At 41.9% G+C, this 21,999-nt stretch overlaps 1 protein-coding gene across 4 annotated transcripts in view; it reads left to right on the top strand.

Moving 5' to 3' along the window:
• Nucleotides 1-3,846: 3,846 nt before the first annotated feature.
• Nucleotides 3,847-21,999, top strand: part of LAMA4 (laminin subunit alpha 4) — a 133,039-nt gene continuing 114,886 nt past the window's right edge. For 2 of the 4 annotated variants that reach the window (XM_053914064.1, XM_024551823.3), the window contains exons 1-2: nucleotides 4,240-4,353; nucleotides 4,536-4,887. In XM_053914064.1, the coding sequence (XP_053770039.1) occupies nucleotides 4,693-4,887 (195 nt within the window). In that variant the 5' untranslated portion in view covers nucleotides 4,240-4,353; nucleotides 4,536-4,692. Of the gene's footprint in view, nucleotides 3,883-4,175; nucleotides 4,197-4,239; nucleotides 4,354-4,535; nucleotides 4,888-21,999 lie in introns of those variants that run through there. The other 2 variants (XM_045188685.3, XM_045188686.3) reach the window with 2 other exon arrangements.

Raw genomic sequence — 21,999 nt, 5'->3', positions numbered from 1 at the left:
AATAAGAGCTGATTAAATAAATGGATGGATGGGTGGATGGATGGATGGATGCAAGGAATTCAGGGAGCACATGCTAAAAGACAAATAAGACTGTGACAAGTGCCACAATCAGGAGAGAAAGCAAAATAGCTACATACTATCCACCTCCCGAACAAAAGCCTGAGAAATGAATGGGCAGAAGAACAACTCTTAGGCACCCTTGCAGCTGCTGCCCCTCAGACAGTCTGAACTTCCACCAGAGTCTTTCACAGAGGAGAAGCTCGGCCTGAGAGGAGAGTGGGCAGAAAAGGAGACATCATCTTCCACCTTACCCTCCTGCAGCTTGATTGTTGGCAAGAGACCTCAGGGCAGGGCATCGCGCCTGCTTGCTTCTCTGACCAATCTCATCCTAAACTTGTCACTAATACACAACAACCCCCTCAACAATCCTGTCGAATTATGCCCAAGATTAGCACCTAAACATCCAAAATAGCATCTGATGTGACTTTCTATTTACAGAAGGGCACACGGGAGGCATTAACAACACCCTCACTAGATTCCTGGATGCTATGGACAAGCCCAACCACCAAGTGCTGAAGGGAATGGGCGGACTTGATAGTCATCTGCTGATAACTGCACTGGGAGACTCAGAAGGGAATTCCAGCAACTTCTTTTGATAAAGCCTTCAAACCACCAGATCTGCTGCTGCCAAAACTAAAAATAGCTTGGTCTAGCAGGAAAAGCATTGGTCTGGGAGTGAGATGTGGGGCCCTTGTTTTGCATGAACTGACTTAGTGTCCTTGCCATTTAACCTCTTAGCCTCTCTGAACACGGCCGCTGTCTCCTGTGTACTGGGGATGATGGTGCAGACTCCTGCCATCCTGGAGTAGGTGGGAGTCCCAAAAGAGATAACGGACCTGAATGTACTCAGAGACTGCCTGGCCCCAATCTCAGAAAAGAAAGGGAGCGTCATGATAAGAAAGCAGCCACATTGGAGACACTCCCCAGTTGTTGTTTTAGCAAAAATAAAATCCTCCCACGTTCAGGCCTCTGATGGGCTGGGAGTGGCCCTTTGCTGTAAAATAGTCAGCCATGCTCTGTCCTTGTCCCCTTGTCCTGTTACTCTATGATCCGTGACTGCCTCATTCATGGTTAACACAGGGAAGGCCCACGTAGCAGCCAGAAATACGAACAGCTATTCTCAGCAAGTGGGAGGTTACCCAAGTCACAGGATAAATAAACATAGCTATTTTTCTTCTTTAAAAATAGTTATTCTGTTCTTTTTTAAGTCTTTAAAATACAGTATGGTTAAAGAGTGTATAATGAGCACTTTTTGTCAACCTATATTAAACACTTTATTTACATTATTTCATTTACTATTCATAATTAACTCAGTGAAGGAGGTATCATTATCCCCATTTTACAGATAAGGAAACTGACATTTAGAGAAACTAAGTCATGCATCAAGGTTCCAGAACTTCTGTAAGCAAATGTAAGATGTATTATTTCATTAAAAAACCCATGCCCCTGTATATTATGCAGTTTTGCCTCAAAAATAATGATAGTACCTGCAGGAAGAAGATGAGGAGGAAGAGTTAGAAGCATATACTTAATCAAAAATAAAAGTCCATAGGTCTTGGACAAATATATTGCTATGCACACTGCCCAAGCCTCTCATATAACCAGAGCACACCACCTACTGAGCAGGGAGAGGTGGCCCTGGGTCACGTTAAAAAGTGTGTGATTAATTGACAGTTAACAAAGAAAAGGACACAATCCTTCAGAAAACAAAAATGAGAAGAGTTTTTGTGTACTACAGAAGTCTATATCTGAAGTCATAATATGATGTGTACAATTATCATCATCATCATCATCATCACTACCTAAAGTTCTTTTAAAGAGAGTGGGACTGGATGATGGAGAATCATTTTTCCTCATCAGAGTCTGGCCATTTGTCTCCCAACAAGTTTCTCAAAGAACCAGCTGTGGATGAAAATGGGGCGACACAGTAACCCTGACAGGCTCAGAGGAGGCCTTCATGGAGGAGACTGAAAGTAACCACATAGGATGGTCTGAAGTAAAAATTCCTACCTGAAAGCCAGTCATCAAAATTTAGGCTTGCAGCTTCCTTGGCAAAGGTCAATCTTAACTAGGTGAGACTGATGATTATCTTCTTGCATCTAAGATAACATACCTCTGAAATGTCAGAGTGCTCTTTTCCAGGCCCCTCAGGGCACACCCTCCTGAAGGTATCAGAACAGAGACCACAGAACCCCTCATTGTTACCTTACTCCCAAATACCAGCTCCGTGTGATGTAAATGTTAATCGTTAACTATCCTGTACCCACCCATGTAAAATAAGCGTCTGTCTCTCCATTTTACTTTTTATACAGTCCCAGAAATTTCCCTGCTTCTTTCTCCAGCGCCTTAATCAACCACCAATATATTTCATGTAACCCTCCCTAAGTCTCCTTTGATTTTAATGTACAAATAAGCTGCAAAGCTGATGTTCTTCAGAGCATTTTCTCAATCCATTGAGATGTTTGCTTCCCAGAAATTGCCGTCAGTTTGGCTTAAATGAACTCATAAAAATTCTCTACAGGTTTGGACATTTCTTACAACCAAACCAAACATATATTTTTAAGCTCTTTTGCTTAACTTAGTCAATTAACCAGTTTATATGGAAGAAAATGATCATAATTTGGCTTACTGCTTCATTGCAATACTATTTTTATATCTTAAAATGAAGACATTACAAATATTTTGGAATATATGGAAACTTTTGGCTTGTTCCAACTTTGGCATTTTTGTATCACACCAATCACACCATTTTATCATTTACAACAAGTGACTTTAGCATCAGATTTACCTGGGTTCTGGTAGTAATGTAACCACTTGCCAAATGTGAAACAGTACCTATCTCATGGGAAATAGTGGAGATGAAATTAAATGAGATAATTTATGCACATTCAGGGTCACATAGAAGGTAGTCAAAAATGGGAGTGCCGTCTCTCCTCCCTCTGAATTCAGGGCCTTTATTTTGTGAGTTTCAAGCAGTATAGATGTAAAAGATAGAATCAGTGAGGTGTGCATTCAAACCTCAAGTGAGCTTTCTCCCAGCTGTGTGACCTTGGACAAACGTCCTAGTCTCTCAGAATTTCCCTTTTCTTCTGTGAAAAGGAAATCATAGTCCTCTTTTGCAGGAACTTCGTCACATCCTTTGCAAATAAATATGCAAAGGATCTGACACGTGGTTGGTACAGAATAAACGGTTGTTTCCTTTATCCTTAGATAAAATTACTTGTCCTATAAAATAGAGCTAATGATTAGGTTTTCTGAAAATGCTTTATTGCATAATTGCGGGTAATTTCAAACACCTGGAAACTTACTTGGCTATCGTTATATGGTTGTCTCATCTCATCCTTTTTGTCATGTTTGGGTCTTGTGGGAGTGTTTAAAGCTCCATTAAAAAGCCAGTGTAAGCTAGATACCTATCAGCTGTAGCAGCCACTGACCCATCCACAGGGGTAGCCAATTTCTCCCCAAAGTCTTGGAAAAGTTACAGGACTCAGAGAGATGTAGTAGGCATGAGATTACAGGCCAAGAGGAAGAGGTCGGGGCTGTGGGCAGTATATTTGACAGACTCATACACTGCAAGCCTTGTCCCGGCCCCTTACAAAGCACCTCTTTAGGATGAAAACAAGATGTTCTTTGTAAATAAAAGTTCATGCATTTAAGTAATGAAGTCATTTTCCAGCACTGCAGTGAAAGATATTCTTCTCCCAAGTCCTCTGGGTGAGGACTGTTAGGAGGAAGAGGGGTAGCCAGCAGTCTCAAGAGAAGAGATTTGTACAAAGAGTGCAGAAGCCCATCTCTAAAAACTGAGAAACCTTGTTCAAGAAAGTGAGTGTTCTTCGCTGGGCATCTGAAATCATCTACCTCTAGCTCCTGTCTCCAGGATCCCTTTTCCACCTACTTTCCTGCAAACTAGGGGTGGGGGTGGGGGGACAAAAAAGATCTATATAAATATAGATAAGACATCTCAGGCGCCTTGGATAAATACATCAGAGATGTGCAGAAGCAATCACAGAAAGCTGAGTATTCATCTGGGTTCCTTGGAGGGGCTCCAACCTGAGAGGGGAGGGAAGGCCTCAAGGGAAAGCCCGACCTCAGTGTCTGAAAGGCCAAGTTGGAGGGGGCGGGCCTGGAAGTAAAAGGTAAAAAGGGAGTGGTGAGAATGGGTGTGGGAAGGGAGCCAGGACAGCACAGCCCTCGGTCAGACCTGCTGCCCGGGGACAGGAGGTGGCCAGCGCTGGCAGGGCTCGCCCAATTCAGTCTGCCTTTTGATGCTCAGCTTTTGAGTTTCGTCCATCTGTATGTTCTTCAGCCAGAACCTCTGGGAAGAGAGAGAGAGGCAAACCGTGGGGCAGGAGAGGAGAGAGGAGGGAGGGAGGGAAGGAGGGAGGGAGGGAAGGAGGGAGCAGTGAGAGGAAGAGAAACTCACAAGCTTACTCTGCTTACTCTCTCACTCTCCCCATTTTTTTTTTTTCCCTAAGTTGGTCCTTGGGCTGCCTTGCCTTGAGTTCCCACATCTGGATACTGCAAAGGCAGAGAAGGTAAAGTAAGTGAGGCATCCCATCGAGGGTCGCATCGAGGCATCGAGGACGAACAGTTGCCGAGACCCAGAAAGCCCTCCTGGATGTCAGCGGACTGATGGCTTTGAGCTCAGCCTGGTGCCTATTCCTGCCTCTGGGGCTCCTCTGGGGCGCTGCCGGCTCCCGCGCGGCTCAAGGGGACGACAAAGCTTTTCCTTTTGCCATTGAAGGGAGCTCAGCGCTTGGCAGACAAGACCCGCCTGAGACCAGCGAGCCCCGCGTGGCTCCCGGAAGACTGCCGCCTACCGCAGAGGTACGGTGTTCCTGCCATTGTCACCCCGCTGGGGCACCTGCGCCCAGCGGGCTGTGTGCGCCGCACTCCTGTCCCTCTCCCCATCCTCTTCTTTCCTCCCCTGTCTACCTTCAGTTGCACCTGGATCAGGCCAGTTCAGAAACTTGAAATAAAGAGTTTTACTTTGTAAGTTGGATATAGACGTTAGAAGTTGAGAGTTGAGGCTTTGGGACGTGTCGCCGTTCAAACTGGCAAAAGTGCATAGGTCCTGTGTACTCTGAGTCAGCCGGCTAGACTGTCCGGGGAGCTGCAGGGGCACCCCTAGGACTTTCTGCTCCTTGGATGCTCCAGTAGAGCCGTTTTTTGTCAAGACGCGGCACTCAATGCCTGCGCCCCGTCACTGGCTTCCTGCTCCTGTGTGACGTTAGGACAGTGGGGACGATAAAGCAGGACCAATCCTTTTGTCACAAACTAAACAAAAGATCTTCTGCGGTGGGGGAGAGCGGGAGGGTGCCTGAGGGTGACGGGGCGCTAAAGAAGCTGTTTGGAAACCACAGAGCAGATGCCTTAAATAGACCTGAGCCATTATATTCCAGAAACAGGACTTACACAGAAAATCGAGCCCTATCCCAAAAGATATGCTGTTGATGTTTATTTAGAGTTGTTGTTTATTGTAATATCTTACAGTAGCTTTTATATTGAAAGCATACACAAAGTGTAGAAATTGAGTAAAAAGATGAACCCAGAGTAAGTGATTTAAGAGCCCCTGAGGCAAAACGGACAGCAAACAGCACCTCGAGGGCGTGGGAGATGCTCAGTAGGAGGAAAATGAAGTCACCTAAGTTCATGGGAAAGGAAGGAGCAATTGATCTAGCAACACACACACCCCCGCCCTATGGGAATGGTTATAGCAACCGTAGAACCAAAGCTGTTATGCGGATTGATACCATTTCCAACACCATGGAAGTGTAGAGTATTGCTATTAATTCTACTAATTGTTAGTATAACTGTAGTTATTAATTATTACTGATAAAAAAAGGTACATGAAGATGATACTTCTCCAGGAGTGAGCTCTACCCACGCCCAAAAAAGAAGAGAAGAGGGTAGGTCCAGAGCAAGACCACCTCCCACTGTAGTGCAAAACGCAACCTCCATGAGAAAGGGGGAGGGCCTCTGGTCACCTTAGCACTCAGACGTGGGCCCAGCCAGAGGCTCCTGGGAAGTCCTGGCAAGCATCGCTTCTCTTTAGCCTTGGAATGCACCCTGGGAGGCAGTGTCTCCACCTGTAGCTTTGAGCACAGAAAGTCCCTGAATGCAATGCTTGACTTAAGAGTAGAGAATTGCCAGAAACAATACAAGCTGCTCAATGAAATTTGAATTTCCAATAAACAACAAATAGACTTTTTGTGTCACAAATATTGCATGGGACATATTTAAACTGAAAATTATTCGTGGCATATCTGAAATTCAAATTTATCTGAGCATCCTGTATTTTTGTCTGCTAATTTTAAAGAGACTGGTATGCATAACGTTTTGTAACTCTCTTCCCATAAAACATAACAAAATAATTATTAGGGAATCTTGAACTTATTAAGACCCTGAGCAATTGCATATATGTTTGTATGTTCAGTGAAATGATAGGAAGGTGGCACACTGGAGTATTACTTGTAGATTTTGCAGTCTAATGATCCCAAGTTCAAATTTCAACTTACCTGCTCCTTATGTCGGGCACATTATAGATGCACAAGTTACAGATTAAAAAAACTGAGGAGTTATTGATGTCTACTTCACATTTCGTACAGTTATTGTGATGAAATTAGCTAAAATATAGAGTGCTTAACACAGTGCCTGATACAGTATAAATTCTTTATAAATCCTAAGTGGCATTAGTATTATAAAATACATGGATGATTGGATAAAAGGAAACACTTATCTGGGAATATTTCTCAGAACTTATTTTTTCTGTGCTGTTTTACTTAATATTGCTCATCTCAGTCTATGCCCTTCCAGCCAGGAAGAATGCCCTATAGTGAGTTAAATTTGTAATACTGTCAGAGTCTTTTAGGTTCAGAAAACCAGTTGAGGCCTTTCATTTAGGGAAACAGAAAGATACTATTAATCATTCCAGGAAGGTCAAAGTATATGATGTAGAATGGGTTGGATTGGGTAATTATGTTCCCACTGCATAGTTTCACATGATGCCTCCTGTGGGATGCAGTCCCACAGGATCCCAAAGCCCCACCGTTGGGTTTCCCATGCTCTTTATAGCCAGTGTTGGGACCTTAAACCAAATATATTCTGGAGGTTTAACAACATGGCACAACCACCCTACTGAATCGGTTCAGGAGATTGTATTTACATCTATAGAGAAGAACACAGACACATACAATACATTATCTGTGAGAGGTTGGAGATGTGAATGGAAGGTACTCTAAAACTACATTACTTTATTTGAATTGGATTTATATGAATGGTTATTCCTCAATTCCCCTTCAAAGGGAAGGAAGAAGAGTACTAAAGCAAACATGCGACGTTGGGTGGCATTTGGCTGAAGGCCTTCTTAAATCCCCCAAGCTCCTCAATAGCAGGGCTTGTGTCCTCTCCATCCCTGGGTCCTCCACCTGTGACATGGACTTCAGCACACTGTGGTGTACGGTGCCAGTTGGGGGTACAAACACAGGAAATACACATTGAATGGAAGGTTGAAGAGCACTGTCTGTGCAAGGAGAAAGTCCGAGCTCCTCCCGGGATGCAAAGCATTTCAAAAGAAGAGCACACATGGGTAACTCTGCTCATTGGGATGATGTCTCACCTTCTGCTTTTTTACAAGCAATTCGTTGAGTCCCTTATTTGCTGAGTTTGTGGTGAGAACAGTGATTCTTAGCAGGCAGAGGTGGGCAAAGGAGAAACTAGGCAGTTTCAAAAGTATATTCAGTATTCTGATATTTCACATTTAAGAAAATAAAGCTTTATTGTGTCATAATCACTATAGCAAGTGAAACTAGGCAAGTCTCCTTGACCATATGGATGTGCAAAAGAACTAGAGGGGTGGAGATGGAAACATTCCCCAAGGAGAGGCTGTCAGAGTGTTCTTGGAAGGAGTGACATTCTGTCTATCAAAACAGAGCAGGACTTAGAAACAAGGTCAGGGGCACTAGGCTGGAGATCCACACGGCATGGCTGCAAAGAAACCACACAGAGACTCAGAAGGAGAGTGTGGGGACTCTGCTGGAAGGGCAAGGTGGGAGGCAGGCGGTGGAGGGCTGAGGTGCTGTTACTGCCTTTGGTAGATAATTGAGAAAGTGAGGGATGTAATTGACAATATGAGCAAGCTTCCCCAGAGGAGAAAACCGGAATTTATCTCTTGGTAACCTGATGGGTGTTGCTGTTGTTCTTGGCTTCCGTCCAAGAAAATCTATTGGCCTGTGAGCCAAATGTGCCAATGTACTCCACACTGGACAAACTTACCTGCTAAATAAAAATGAAGACTATGAACTAGACTAGTTCCGAGGGACCTTTCTTCTGGACTCTTTCCACAGTTGATATGTGAGTCCAATGCTCCAGCACAAACATGCCCAGCCACGAAAAGGTTGCAGAATGTTTACTGAAAGCCAGTTTAGATGTCCTTCACTCTCTCCTTTCCTTTTCTTCATCCTGGCCCCTTACTTTGAAAAAGGCCGTGTAGAGTCATACGAAGGCATCCCGTCACTGGCCTGGGCCATCATTTTATACTGCTGTTCAACCAGAGCTATTAGGTAATTTGAGCCTCTGCATGCAGTCATTACTTCATTCACTTAATACTCATCCAACAAGCAGGTTTTGACCCTTACCACATACAGAGCAATAAACAATAAAGGAGGTGCCAGGAGGGACAGAAAGCAGGCAGCGTCACATCCCTACCCTCAAGGAGTAAGCATTCTAAGAAAGAAAAATATATACATAGCCACTATATAAAGCAGATGAGTCAGCGTCCTGTAAGCAAGGCTACAACCTAAGTGCCATGAAGGTAATGTGGAAAAAGTATTATCCTGAGCTACACCAGTAGGGTACAATCACCTACTCACCGGACAACCAAGGAAGCTTCCTGGAAACATTATTTTAGAAGGATCGAAATAGTGTCATGCAGTGGTAATAACAACAGCATGGCTTCTGGCTGGCAGTCATTGAGTATTTCCCACGTACCAGACCCTGGTCTAAGCCCTTGCCATGCGTCATTTCCTTTAACCCTCCTGACAACTCAGTGGGACGATACAGTTATTTTCTCATTTTGCAAACATGGAAACTGAGGCACAGAACATTTGCCTTGGCACCCTACCTGGTAAGTAACACAACTACAAAAGAGTTTATGAAGGTAATTTTGACTGTGTAGGAGTATCTAGGAAAAGGTAGTTAGGTAAATAGAACTCTCTACAGGCATAATTTCAGTCAAAGTTTTAGGAATTTCTTAATATGGCAAAAGAACTAGAGGGGTGGAGATGGAAACATTCCCCAAGGAGAGGCTGTCCGAGTGATCTTGGAAGGAGTGACATTCTGCCTATCAGAACGGAGCAGGACTTATGCTATTTGAAAATGCTATTCAAAGAACATTTATGTTCTCACTGGATGAGTAGCATGTAAATAGCATAAAATCTTAGGATGACCAAATAATTGAGATAACTTCCCTTCCTGCCATGTCTATTAACTACTTCTTAAACTACTATTCAAATAGAAAAGGAAACAATTAACACTTACAGACTTCTACTATATCCCATGGACCTACATGCGTTATCTTATTTAATACAGTGAAAATTATACCCATTTCACAGATGAGCAAATTGACAGAGATGGTCTACAGCATGGATTACTGGTCTAGTCTGAAAGAGACTTATTTTAACACAGGTGTTATTGCTATGGGGTTTCTGAATTCCATTCTCTTTTCCCAGCCTATCACTGGGTTTCCCTGATAGATTTCTTTCTTCTGTTTCTTTAACTATAGAATTTTCTTATATCTCATTTTCCTTTTATAAGCACGTTCTAGTACGTTTCCCAGCATGATACTACATCCTACATTAGGAGCTCAGCATTCAAAACAAAACCACCTATAGCAATACATACATGGGCTATCTTACAGAATTTATTATAAAATTCCTAGAAAATAAAGAATAGCTGTTGCTATTTCCAGGGTTCTCTGATTTAACACACACACACAAAAGGGGTTTTTTTTAGTTGTCATAAGGACATATAACATAAAACTTACCATTTTAACCATTTTCAGTAACATTAGGTACATTCACATAGCGGCAACCATCCCCACCATCCATCTTCAAAATGTTTTTCATCCTTCCAAACTAAAACTCGGTCCCCATTAAACAATAACTTTTTATAAACTCTTCCCCCCAGGCCCTGGCAACCACTATTCCACTTTCTATCTCTGAATCTGACTACTCTAGGGACCTCATATAAGTGGAATCTACAATATTTGTCCTTTCGTGCCAATATTAGTCCTTTGTTTGCTTCATTTCACCTACTATTGCCTTCAAGGCTCATCCATGCTTTAGCATGTGACCAAACATCATTTCTTTGTAAGACTGAATAATGTTTAATTGTCAGTATAAGTCATATTTTGTTTCTCTCTGTACCGGCCAGTGGACATTCGGGTTGTTTCGACCTTTTGGCTACTGTGAAGAGTGCTGCCCTGAGCATTCATGCACATGTATAAATTTCGGCCACAGCGTAAGTCCTGTGGGTATACACCCAGAAGTGGAATTGCTGATCATGGGGCACAGAGAGAGTTAGAACACTCAGATTCTTATAGAGGCCAAACAAAACACATCCCATGAGTGATGGAGCTGAGACAACAGGAGAGGAAGGGGCCCCTCTTCCAGCGGGGCCGCGACCTCTCCATGTTGCCAGGTCTTCCATTTTTTTCATGAGAAGACAGAATCTAGATTCTTAAGGGAAACTGTTGACTCAATTTTTAAAAAATGCTCTGTGGGAAGTACATCTGATGGCCCAATTCAGCCGGAGGCCTGTTTATTTTGCAGTCTTGAATTAAAACGTTTGAAACTCACCTTTCATCAAAGGCACAATGTGGGCGTCTAGCCAGACAAGTGTGCTGTGAACCCAGCTCCACTACTTTCTAGCTGTTTGACTTTGGGCAAATTTGTTCATCTTTCAGAGGCTCCGTTTGTTTGATTGCAAAATGAACAGGAATGTATTTGTCTTGCAAGATTGTTGTGAAATTTAAGTGAAATAATATGTATATAAGCTGCCTAACTCCAAGTCTGCCCTCAGTTCTTTCCCCCTTCTGTCCTTCTCACCTCACCTATCTTTTTCTTCTACTTTGTTTTCATTGCTCTGCAAGTTAAGATTTGTAGTATCAGTCTATTTTTAATTATTCTGTAATTGATTCCTTTCCTTTTTTTTTTTTTTTTTTTGCTTAGAAATTTGTGGATTCTCCACCATTGGAGAAGAAAGAGGCTGTAGTTTCGTTTTTATAATCACTGTAACCCTAACGGTTCTTCGGGCATAGCCTTCCGCAGCAATTGGGTGATCTGAGCAGTTAAGAGAAATAAGTTGTTCTAAATCCTCAAAAATCAAAAAACAAACAAAAATAAAAACAAAGGACCAAAAACTATCTTTGATATGACAAGGACTAGAGGTTTTTTTCCTTTCACAGTTAAGTTCTCGAATCTGACTTGTCCCAGTTTCTTGGAGTATATAATGCCAAAAGCACTCCTCTCCTTTAGGGTTTTTGTCTTGCTCAAAGTAATTATATAAATATAATGATAGCCAGACATAACTCTGAGACATTTGATCAATTAGAAACCATTAAAATCAGATTGCCAATGCATGCTTTGAGTTCCAAAACTTAGCATCTGCAAACAACTACTTACTTTTCTAAAGCAAGTAAATCTGCAAGTTCATCATGATACATGATCACATAGAAGAATAGTTATATATCTACTCCAGCATTTGTCGAAGAGCAGCATTTTTTTCAGCCGTTTCTCTTTTTGCTCCTAGTGTGGTAAGGTTAAATTCTGGGAAATGGTTTACTAAAGGGAAGTTTAACCACAGATGTTTGTAATTCCAACTTAAGTTTCCCATCAAGGTCTTAATGAAATTCAGCTGCCAGCAGTTCGGCTCTGCATCAGAGTCTTTTTATCATGAGAAACTTGGGGGAAACGGCATCCCAAGCCTGAATGGTAGCGGGAAAATGTTCATATACAAACCCAAATCCTCTGCATAAGAAAAAAGTACATAAATAAACAAACTCTGTTTAAAAAACAAGGAGAGAGGGGTGGTTGGATATACTTTGAGTAATATGCAATATGACCCTTTTTTCACTTCCAGGACTTTCTTAGTTTGTGTAACATATTTCGGTGGAAGCTAGCGAGCCAGTGTTTACCTAAATGCAGTCAAGGATCTCCATTTATGACCGCATGAGAACTGATGGCTGGAGAAATCCCATAACAATAACAGCTGCATTAGCCCGAGACTCTTGCAGCCTAGCCCAGTAATCCCTGCTGTATACCACAGTTAAAAAGACCTCTGAGCATAGTGCAGGTTTTGTGTATTAATATTTATTTTGAAGTTATGCCCTCCAACAGATGGAGTGGCATGATCACTTTAACGGAAATCAGGGAGTCCAAAGATCAAAGGTGCTCTTACTAAAACTCACTTCAAACGTGACTGTTACATGCAATACTGTTGCCTGTTTACAGAGGGAACTGCAGCATGGCATGCTGAATTAAGCAGCTCTGTAAAGCCAAATATCGGCCCCCCAAAGTGCACAATGTAACCAGCATCTGAAGGCAAAAGAAATGTCTAGTGAGCCTCATACGCTGGGATGCAAAGGCTGCAGAACCATCTAGAATCACAACAAGAGCCAGAGTACATATCCAGCATCATAGACTTAAAATTGTGGCTGGCCCCTTCTTCCAAAGCAGTTATTCCACACTGCCTTCCAAGCTTCACAGCCACAGTATGTGTGATTCCCCTGGGCCAACAGTGAGAGAACTTGACAAGCTAAGAGCACCCTAAGTGTAACCATCCTTCCTGCTGATATGACATGAGTCCTGGGAGCATCAGAGTGGTTCTGTCATCTGTGATTCTGTCAATCCTCAGCCCACAGGTGAGGGGTGAAATGCCTGTTAGTTGAAGATCGAACAGAGTCTGAATGCCTGGGGGTAGACCCGTGTTTCTCTGTGGTGCACGATGAACTGCCTCTTCACTTTTGTTCCCTTGGAATTGCTCTGTCAAGATCAATGCCAGTAGAAACCCTGAAGTTCTATTCATAAGAGACAAGCCCTGAAGCCACTGCTGCCTCACAGAATTCAGCATAATGGGGACCTATTTGAATACAGAGCCAGTGGGTGGTTATTGTTGGATGTATAACTCTGCTGTACCTTGCAGTTTAGAGATTCGATCCCCTCCTTTTGTAGGTGAGGAAACTGAGTCTCAGGAGGGCATTGGGATCCTTCACTTAAGGACTCAAAGCTCATTAGCAGCAGTGCCAGGAACTTCCAGCCTTATGGTCTCTCAAACTGTTTCAATGAACGCAGTCATCCTTAGCTTTAGAACTGGAGATCATTAAGGGAAAATATATATCTATTTTAAAGAGAAAAAGTGTTTACTTCTAATGTACTATTATTCACTTTACTCTTTACTGTTTCTACTTGTCCCTAAGTGGATTCATCAGTGGAAGAGTCTCACAGAATGGAGTGAAACGGGACAGCACTGCACTATGAGTCTGGAACTGACTAGTCTGACTCTTGGCCATGACTCTGACGAGCAGATCACCTTGACTAGTGAAGGGAACCTTGGCAAGTCCCTTTGGCTCCCAGGTCCTCAATTTCTACAGATTAAAAACAACAAAGCAAAACAAAGGTTACTACTACCAACAAAATTCTATAAATAAGTCAAATTGTATACTAATTAAAGGGAAACTTCAGGAGCAGAATCACGCAGAGTCACAGCTGCTATTCTAGTTAGAACCCGGAGATTTGGTAGTCCAGAGCCTGAGGGAAACACCGGCTGATCTGGAGGGGCGATGGGGTGTGGCTGTTTTAATGGAATCCTGTTTCCTGCTTCTTCACAACCCCAGGTACAGGGCCGAGGATGGTTTGCAGGCTAGAGTACGGGCCCAGCCATAGACATGAGCCTTTCCAAGGTGGCACACCGAGAGGCATCCCAGACGGCATTAGCTGTAGATGCCTAAGGGTGTCCAATGAACGTCAGTAGTCTCCCACACCAGGGTTCCTAGATGCTGTCACCTGCCCTATCCAGACCATTCAGGATGACTCTAAACATGAAGCTCCACAAAGAGAAACCTCAAGGATGGCAATGGAAGAAGTAAGGGACATGGAGAGCTACTGAGAGGAGGCTCGTGTCATGCATCTCATAGCAGTTAAGTGGCATATGACAGAAGGTCAAGAGAGGAGAACGTGTTTCCATGCAGTGCAGAAGGAAGAGAAGGCTGGTGACAGGCTATTGATTCATTATATACATCCACTAAAATCACAGCATTGCAGCATTCACAGTACGGCTGTCAACTGAGCCTTTGTGCTCTAGATTGGGCAGAAAGCAACATCTGGAAGCAAATATTTTCAGGAACCTTTCTGGATGTCAAAATGGTCACAAAATGAGGGAACCTGCCCTGTTGTGTGAGTGCCCGGATTGCTACTGGCTGTGGGGAAGAGGAGTCTGAAGTGCAGCGGCTCAAAGTGTGGCCCAGGACGGCAGCATCAGCAGCACAGGGCCCGAGTCAGAGACGCAGCCCCTCAGCTCCCACTCCCAAATCAGAACCTGCATTTTCATCAGATCCCCAGGTTGTTCGTATGCACATTGAAGTATGAGAAGCATGAGCCTCTAAAATGCAGCTGGGTTTGAATTTTACTGGACTTATGGGAAATTAAGAATACAGGAAAGGGAGCTGTTTTGATATACTTCCTATAGTTATAGGAAGGCCTAAAATATGAAACCAAATCAAGGCTGTGTGCGGCTAGTGAGGGACTCAGGCCCACCCAGGTACTAAGTACTAGCCTCTGGCCTGAAAAGTTACACTTTAGAACTTAAAAAAAAAAAAAAAAGCTTCAAAGCAAACTGTTGCTTCAATGTATCTGAAGAATCTGCAAAGGTTGTATCACTTACTGGCCTGCACACAGTAGGTACTCAGAGGGGGTTTTAAGGATAACATGAAATGATAGGGAACATTTCCTACTCCTACCCACTTCCCAGCACCCCTAGACTAAAATATGACCTCTGGAGACCCTGTGTCCTTGAGGACAGGGGAAGAGAGGCAGGGGAAGAATTTATTTGTGGAATGGGCTTGAAAATAGGGTGTTGCTAAGACTCTTCAGGAAATAATGGGATTGTGATGTTTTTCTTGTTAACAAGGGAGGCTTCCTGATTCAGGTTAATGCTATTCAGGGAGTAAGGAATGTGGTCTGTGGTCCTAGACTAAAAAGATAATGTTAGAAGATAAGGAACAGCTAGTTTTTCACAATGAAAATTACCCAGGCTACTCCTCAAGCTGGTACTTTTCTAGAGGAATTGAGATCGCAGGAAAGTGCTCCAAAGTCAGGGTCTGGGTCTCCCCAGGCATCAGAGGAGGCCTTGTCTTCTCCTGGCAGACTCCAGGTCTTCTTGGTACAACCTCAGCCCTGAGAGGGCCCCCCTGCTATTTTATAACAGCCTTAAAGAGCAGCACTATCCCTGAACCCATTCAGAACCGCTAACTGGCTGATTTTGAAGATCCTTTGAACTTTAATTCCTAAATCCTTGATTAGCACTTTCTGTGCCCAAGGTATTGTTCTAAGCATTTTGAGTATTATTAGTTCATTTATTTCTCATAACATTATAAGGAAGACACTACTATTAGCACCATTTTACACTCTAGAAAACTGAGTTATATGTAAGTTAAGCAACTTATCCAAGGTTTAGGAAGTCTGGCTTCAGGCTCTTAAACTTCATCCTGTAAAGACTCTCTAACATCTGTGTTTTTAAATCTCAGGGTGTCTTAGACTCCCTCAGCTAACAAGACTCCTCATCCAGGAGTGCCAGTGGTCTTAGTAGTTAAGGAGTCTATGAAGAACATTCAAATTAGTGCTAAGCATTAGTCATTTCAGTGGAATCCTGAGTTTACTTTAGGGACCTACTACTTAAAACAACTTGAGAGAAGGATAAGAAAAGGACTTGAAAGGGAGTAAAAGCAACACCTCAGAGGAAATGATTAGACAGAGTATGTCAATCATAGAAAAAGTGAGTGAAAGTTTAGAAACAGTTTATTTTTAAAGGTTTTTTTCTATAAATGACAATATTTTCTTTTTTTTAAAAAAGGAAGTTTAGCAACAGAAAGGACTTCTCAGACCTAAAAGAAACACAGGCTGTTAACTCCTTTCTTAGAAATTTTTAGGCACTGAAACGATACGGCTGAAATTAGTGAGCTATTGGTTCGTTGCGTGATCACTAAGAGCTGAGTGCCAGAGGCACCGTGCAAGGCTCCCACGATTCCATGTGGGTCAGACCCAGGTAGCCTCTGCCCTCCTGGACTAGGAGACCAGCTGTGGGAGCGGTGAAGGCCATTGTTAACTTGGGAGGGGGAATGTATTACAGTGGCAGTTCCCCCAAATTTTCATGCCCAAGAATCCCTACTATTTCTTCTAGTCCTCTAGCCTTATGTTCTGAAATATCTTGCCTAATGTATTAGTTTGCTAGGGCTGTCATAATAAAATACCACAGACTAGGAGGCTTAAACAACAGGTTTATATTCTCCCAGTTCTGGAGGCTAGAAATCCAAGACCAATCCAACTTCAGGGTGGGTTTCTGGTGATTGCTGTCCTCCTGACTTGTAGCTGGCCCTCCGAGGCCTTCTCTCTGAGGCCTCCTCACAGGGCCTTTCTCCTGTGTGTGTGCAGAGAGGGCAAGAGATCTCTGGTGTCTCTTCCACTGTTAGAAAGACACCAGTTCTATCAGAATAAGGTCTTACCCTTATGACCTCACTTAACCTTTATTCTCTCTGCATAGGCCCTATCTCATATATTGGGCATTAGACCTTCACCATAGGAAATGGGGATGAGAGGTGCATAATTGAGTCCATGCCTACAAAGCAAAGTATTCTAATCAATAACTCATATTTTTTTAATAAGGCAAAGTAATTTATAACTGCAAAAGAGAGCTTCTGGTAAAATAAGATAACCAGTGTTTTCATTCTGTAGTAACTTCAGTCAAAAAGCAAAAACAAACAAAATTTAGCATTTCATCTTAGTTGTACATCTTCAAAGGATATGTCACAATTAATTCTCATTAGATATTTTAAAATATGAAAAATAGTATGTTGGGCCCTATATTGTCACTTCATATTCCTGAGGTGACTTGATTAATCAGCATTAATATATTCTCTTATTTTTAAAAAGTTACCCACTACCTTTTTTAAAGCAAGTGCCATGTATTCTACAAAGGTGAATAAATATGATCAAAGATATAAAACAAGTACACTGGTAGTGTACTACAGCTAAATTGGTGTGTTATTAGAAGACGTTCAGAGGATATAGAAGGAAGGTCCACTCCTGGTGGGAAGTTCACAGGTGACTCACGGGAGAGGTGGCATTTTAGTTGAATCTTTAGAAGGAGGAAAATTTAAGCTGAGCAGACTGGATTAGTAAAGACAAAAGACACAGGATTTCTTCTAGAGAGGCATATAGTCTCAGTGGGACTGAACAACAGGGAGCCGTTGGAGATTTCAGAGCAGAAAAGAAACTCATGAGAATTGCGTTTCGTCACCATTAATCTGGGGACAGGCTGTTGGATGGACTGGGCTGCAGGCAGCAGAGAGCATTGCGTCGGGGTAGGAACAGACCCTGCTCTGGAAAGGAGGAACAGACCCTGGAGTTGTGGCAGAGATTCTCTCCAACGACGTGCCATGGATTTGGAGAGCAAAGGTGGTGGAGAAGTCCAGGTGTTTGTGGAACTATATTACATCGTGGGGGAAAAAACCTCTTCAGAGAAATTTTAACATAAGACCTACTAAATCACTGGCTTTCAAGCTAAGATTTCAGGGAAATGACTCAGGTGTAACTTTGGGTGGATAGGCTGAGCACTAAGAAGTTGGGGCTGCACTTCCTTCAATCAGACAATCTTTTAAAATTTGTTTTATAGATGAGTTCCATATGCGGTTTCACTGGGGCGGGATGGTGGGGAGAAAGATTTCTGTTCTAAAATGTTTGAGAACCATTATTACGCTGGGAGATCTCAAGTTGATATTCTAAATCATGACAGGTCTCCAAAATGTTAACTCAAAATCTTGTGCAAATCAGTGCCCCCAAGGCCATTTCCCATAGTCCACACACTGCCTCAGGCCAGTATTTGGTGCTGATAACTCAGAGCTGTGGAGGCTCCAGCTCCGAGGCTCCGAGCTTCTCTGTTGTGGCTGCAAACAGGAGCTAGCAATCTCTAAACAATTGTTGCTCTCCTGAGAGATATTTTTATGCTTCCTGTTCCCTGTCTGAGGATATTTTTGGCCCTTTCTTAGGAAATTAGGAAATTCTATTTTTGTCTTAGTTGTTACCTGGGAGGGCTGAGCAAAACAACAAAGGAATTTTGGAAAAAGGATAGGGAGGTAGTGAGTAGACCAGACAACTTGTATCTTTTGATCCTCATAGGGAGTGGTCGGATATTTGCTTAGCTCTTGATTTTCTAAACCAATTAGTTCATCACCATGAACATCATCTTATCCTAAGCCCCAAACCACAGTTTCATACCTGCACCCTGAGCTAAAAAAAGATTGTTCCTAGTCTCTTTCCCCTCCATCAACACAGTGTTATACCTATCTGTGATCCTTTATCTCCAAAAGTCAAAATGCTTCCACGATAAGTGCTATGTCTATTAAAAAGGAGAAAAGAAATATTAAGACAGTATTTTATCTGTTATTTTTCATTTGAGTGAAAAAGTACCACCTTGAGCATTTCGCGGTGTCGTGAAGGCAAACTGCATCCTGTTTTCCTTTGCTTTATGACGTACATGCAAAACACCAGGGGAGAACTGCTCTTTCGATGGACTAGGAGAGCTTTCTTTATGTCTCAACCCATAGCTTGAAGTATTTAGCATTTAAAAAGCTATTGATCTTGGACAAATGTTATTCACAACTGCCAAGTATTAGAATTTGCATTAACTACTAACTCAGTTGAAAAATAATGTTAATACTTATAAAGCTCCCATGGATTATAAGGTATATTTCTACATATTTCCACCTTCATTCCTCACAATCATATTACAAACCAGGTGGTTATTAATCTAATTCATGAAACCATGGAGCTATTAAATCATATGCCTGAACTCTCACAGCATGTAACCTTATTGAGGCAGCAGAAAATTGTATAGAATTCTAGAATGTTAGTATGGGAAGGACCTAGAAATCATCATGCCACTGATGTCATTGAAAGAGGAGAAAACCAGAGCCAGAAGTTTAGTCATTTTCTCAAGGTTTTTAGAACCGGAAACAGATCCAAGTTTCCTGGCTCTTAGGTTGGCCCTCTTGCCTTTGTGCATCATAGCATGGATGCAGAACCAATGATAGGGGTGAGGACCACCTGGTGATCTGTGTGTCGGGACATGGAACAGGCTGGATGAGACAACAGTATAGCCATGTTTACCTTCTTGTTACATCATATGGCACCGTCTGTGCCTGAGTCCTAAAGTGATTTAACTACTAACATATTAGAAGTTCTCTTGGCCTTTAGGTCATTATGTTTATCCCAATTTTGAATTTAATTTATAACCACATCATTCATGCCTTTTCTTTTATTATTACAAGGATTTTTGCTTTGGCCTCATATGGCTGTTGACCCCTTAAACCATGCTTTCCGCATATATACTTAGAAAGCTTTCAAGTGCAGTAAGATTTTAGAATTTCTAGCTAGAGTTTTCTCTTGGTCATGTAAAAATAAACGACACATCCTGGATCTTAAAAGGAAGAAAGAAAAAAAAATAACCACTTCAAAAAGGAACAATGATGTTTTTGTTTTAAAACAATATGAAGAACTAATTTCAAAAATTCCCCAATCACATCATGTCGGTTATTCCCCCTACACCGTCATTGTTTAGGTTTCCACATGACCTCAAGAAACTCTGTAATCATATGCCAAAGAAGTTGACACATGAGAAATTAATGCAGAATATGCAATATGTGATAGCGCCAGAGTGGTCTGCTCCGGCAGTTACAGCCCACTGAAGCCTTCCCGAGCAGCCTTATAACCGTTCTGAGTTTCAGCTTCTCCATTTTATCTGTGGAGCTTTTTCACTGCTGATTTCAAAGCCAAGTCCACCAACTCTTCTAACAGCAAGGAAATACCTGTTTCTCAAAGAAAATCTGCCAATTCCCAGCAAACCTACTCACATAATTCGTAAAATCCAGGGACTGCCCCATGAATAGCATCTGCTTAGACGAGTCCTGAGTCGAATAAAGGGTAAGAAACAAGAAGGGTTTCATGGGGGTTAGGGAAGCCCCCATAGGGTGAGCAAGATAAGACGTCTTTGGAAGGCTGGGTAGCTTTAACCAGCTGCCCACTCAATGGCTCATTTTCAAAGTGGCAGGCACTGCCTTCCCTGGTCCTCTCCCCAGTCTCTGATGTGAGGATCATCCTCGGTATGGTGAGAGTAATACTATACACAAGGGGGTATAAATGTAAGATCAGAGCAGTAATCTCGTGAGGGAAGGAGAATACTCTTTGTAAGGTGCTTAAAATCTCTGGGTTTTATTAAAGGGCTGGGCTCTTTTTACTCTCAAAGAGTATTTGTGATTATTTTGGCAGATGAAGCACATTTTTCCTGTGACCTGTGTTTTTAGACCTGCAATATATCAAAATGTCCAGTGGAAATAAGCATTTTATTGGTTTTATTCTGTCGAACATTTTTTTTGTCTGCTCTTCCATTCGGTTATTTTGAAAACTAACAAGTTTTAGATTTTTTTTTTTAGTTTTATGATGATATTATATCTTCATCTCATATTATTTAAACTGTTTTGATTTTCCTTTGATTATACTCTTTTCTTTTAATCTGCTAACATAAACTCATGTTAATCTAGAAAATGTTAATCTAGATAAACAGTGGTACATGAAACAAAGAGATAGAATGAATGTGTGACCATACCAAATACTTTCTCCTCAAAATTGAGTCAGTATGAATTACATATGAGCTTAGTTCAAATCATCTAAGACATGTACAAATTTTGCCCTGGCTAATGTGGCTCAGTTGATTGAGCGTCATCCTTCAAACTGAAAGATCACCGGTTTGACTCCTAGTCGGGGCACAAACCTGGGACATAGGTTCTGTCCCTGGTCAGAGTGCCTTCCAAAGGCAACCAGTCAATGTTTCTCCCTTACGTCAGTGTTACTCTCCCACTCTCTCTCCTTCCCTTCCCCTCTCTCTAATAACTAAACAAAGTTTTTAAAAAATTTTACAAATTTCAGAAAAAGGAAAAAAGCTGAAATAGTAGTTGAAGCTTTACATGAGGAGAGTTTTTGCTCTATATCAGCTGTTCAAGAACTGGGCTATTGACAAAAAACTATTGCAAAAATCAAGCACCAGGTTCTTGCTTTAATTCTTGGTAGGTGCTAAGTCAATTAACTCAATTTTGTAGCTACTCAGAGAGCCACAAAACTAAGTATTTCCACTGCCATTCTTTTGCTCATCTCACTTTGGACAACATAAATTAAATAGCGGGATAAAATACAAATATTTTCTTTTTTGTAGTTGAATGACATTCTCCCTATGCATAAATTATAATTTGGAAATTATTGTTGATTTCCAAATTCCTACATTTTAAGCTCTGGGACATGCACTTATAAATCCTGGTGACCACAGAGAACTATGTGGCTTCTAGGCACACCTAACTCTTATTTCAGGGATTAGGGCATATCTTCAATATTATCTACAAAAGCATAGAAAGAAAGCCGTCACATGTCTTCTTGAGCATGCTGTTAAGTCAGAAGGTTGCAGAAGACATTAAACAAGTTTAATTGCTGATATTAAACTAATCCTTCCAAAGAAGATGCCAGCAAGTAGGGAAAAAGTAGGTCCTTCTGGTGCCTTTATTGAAGGAAATTACCACGAGAGAAGAATGCAATTAAACAATTAAAAATGCCTTCTTATGTTTTC

The sequence above is a fragment of the Desmodus rotundus genome, chromosome 11 (genome assembly GCF_022682495.2).
Source record: "Desmodus rotundus isolate HL8 chromosome 11, HLdesRot8A.1, whole genome shotgun sequence".
Lineage (NCBI taxonomy): Eukaryota > Metazoa > Chordata > Mammalia > Chiroptera > Phyllostomidae > Desmodus > Desmodus rotundus.
The sequence above is the reverse complement of the archived record's forward strand: the minus strand, read 5'-3'. Positions and strand labels throughout refer to the sequence as shown.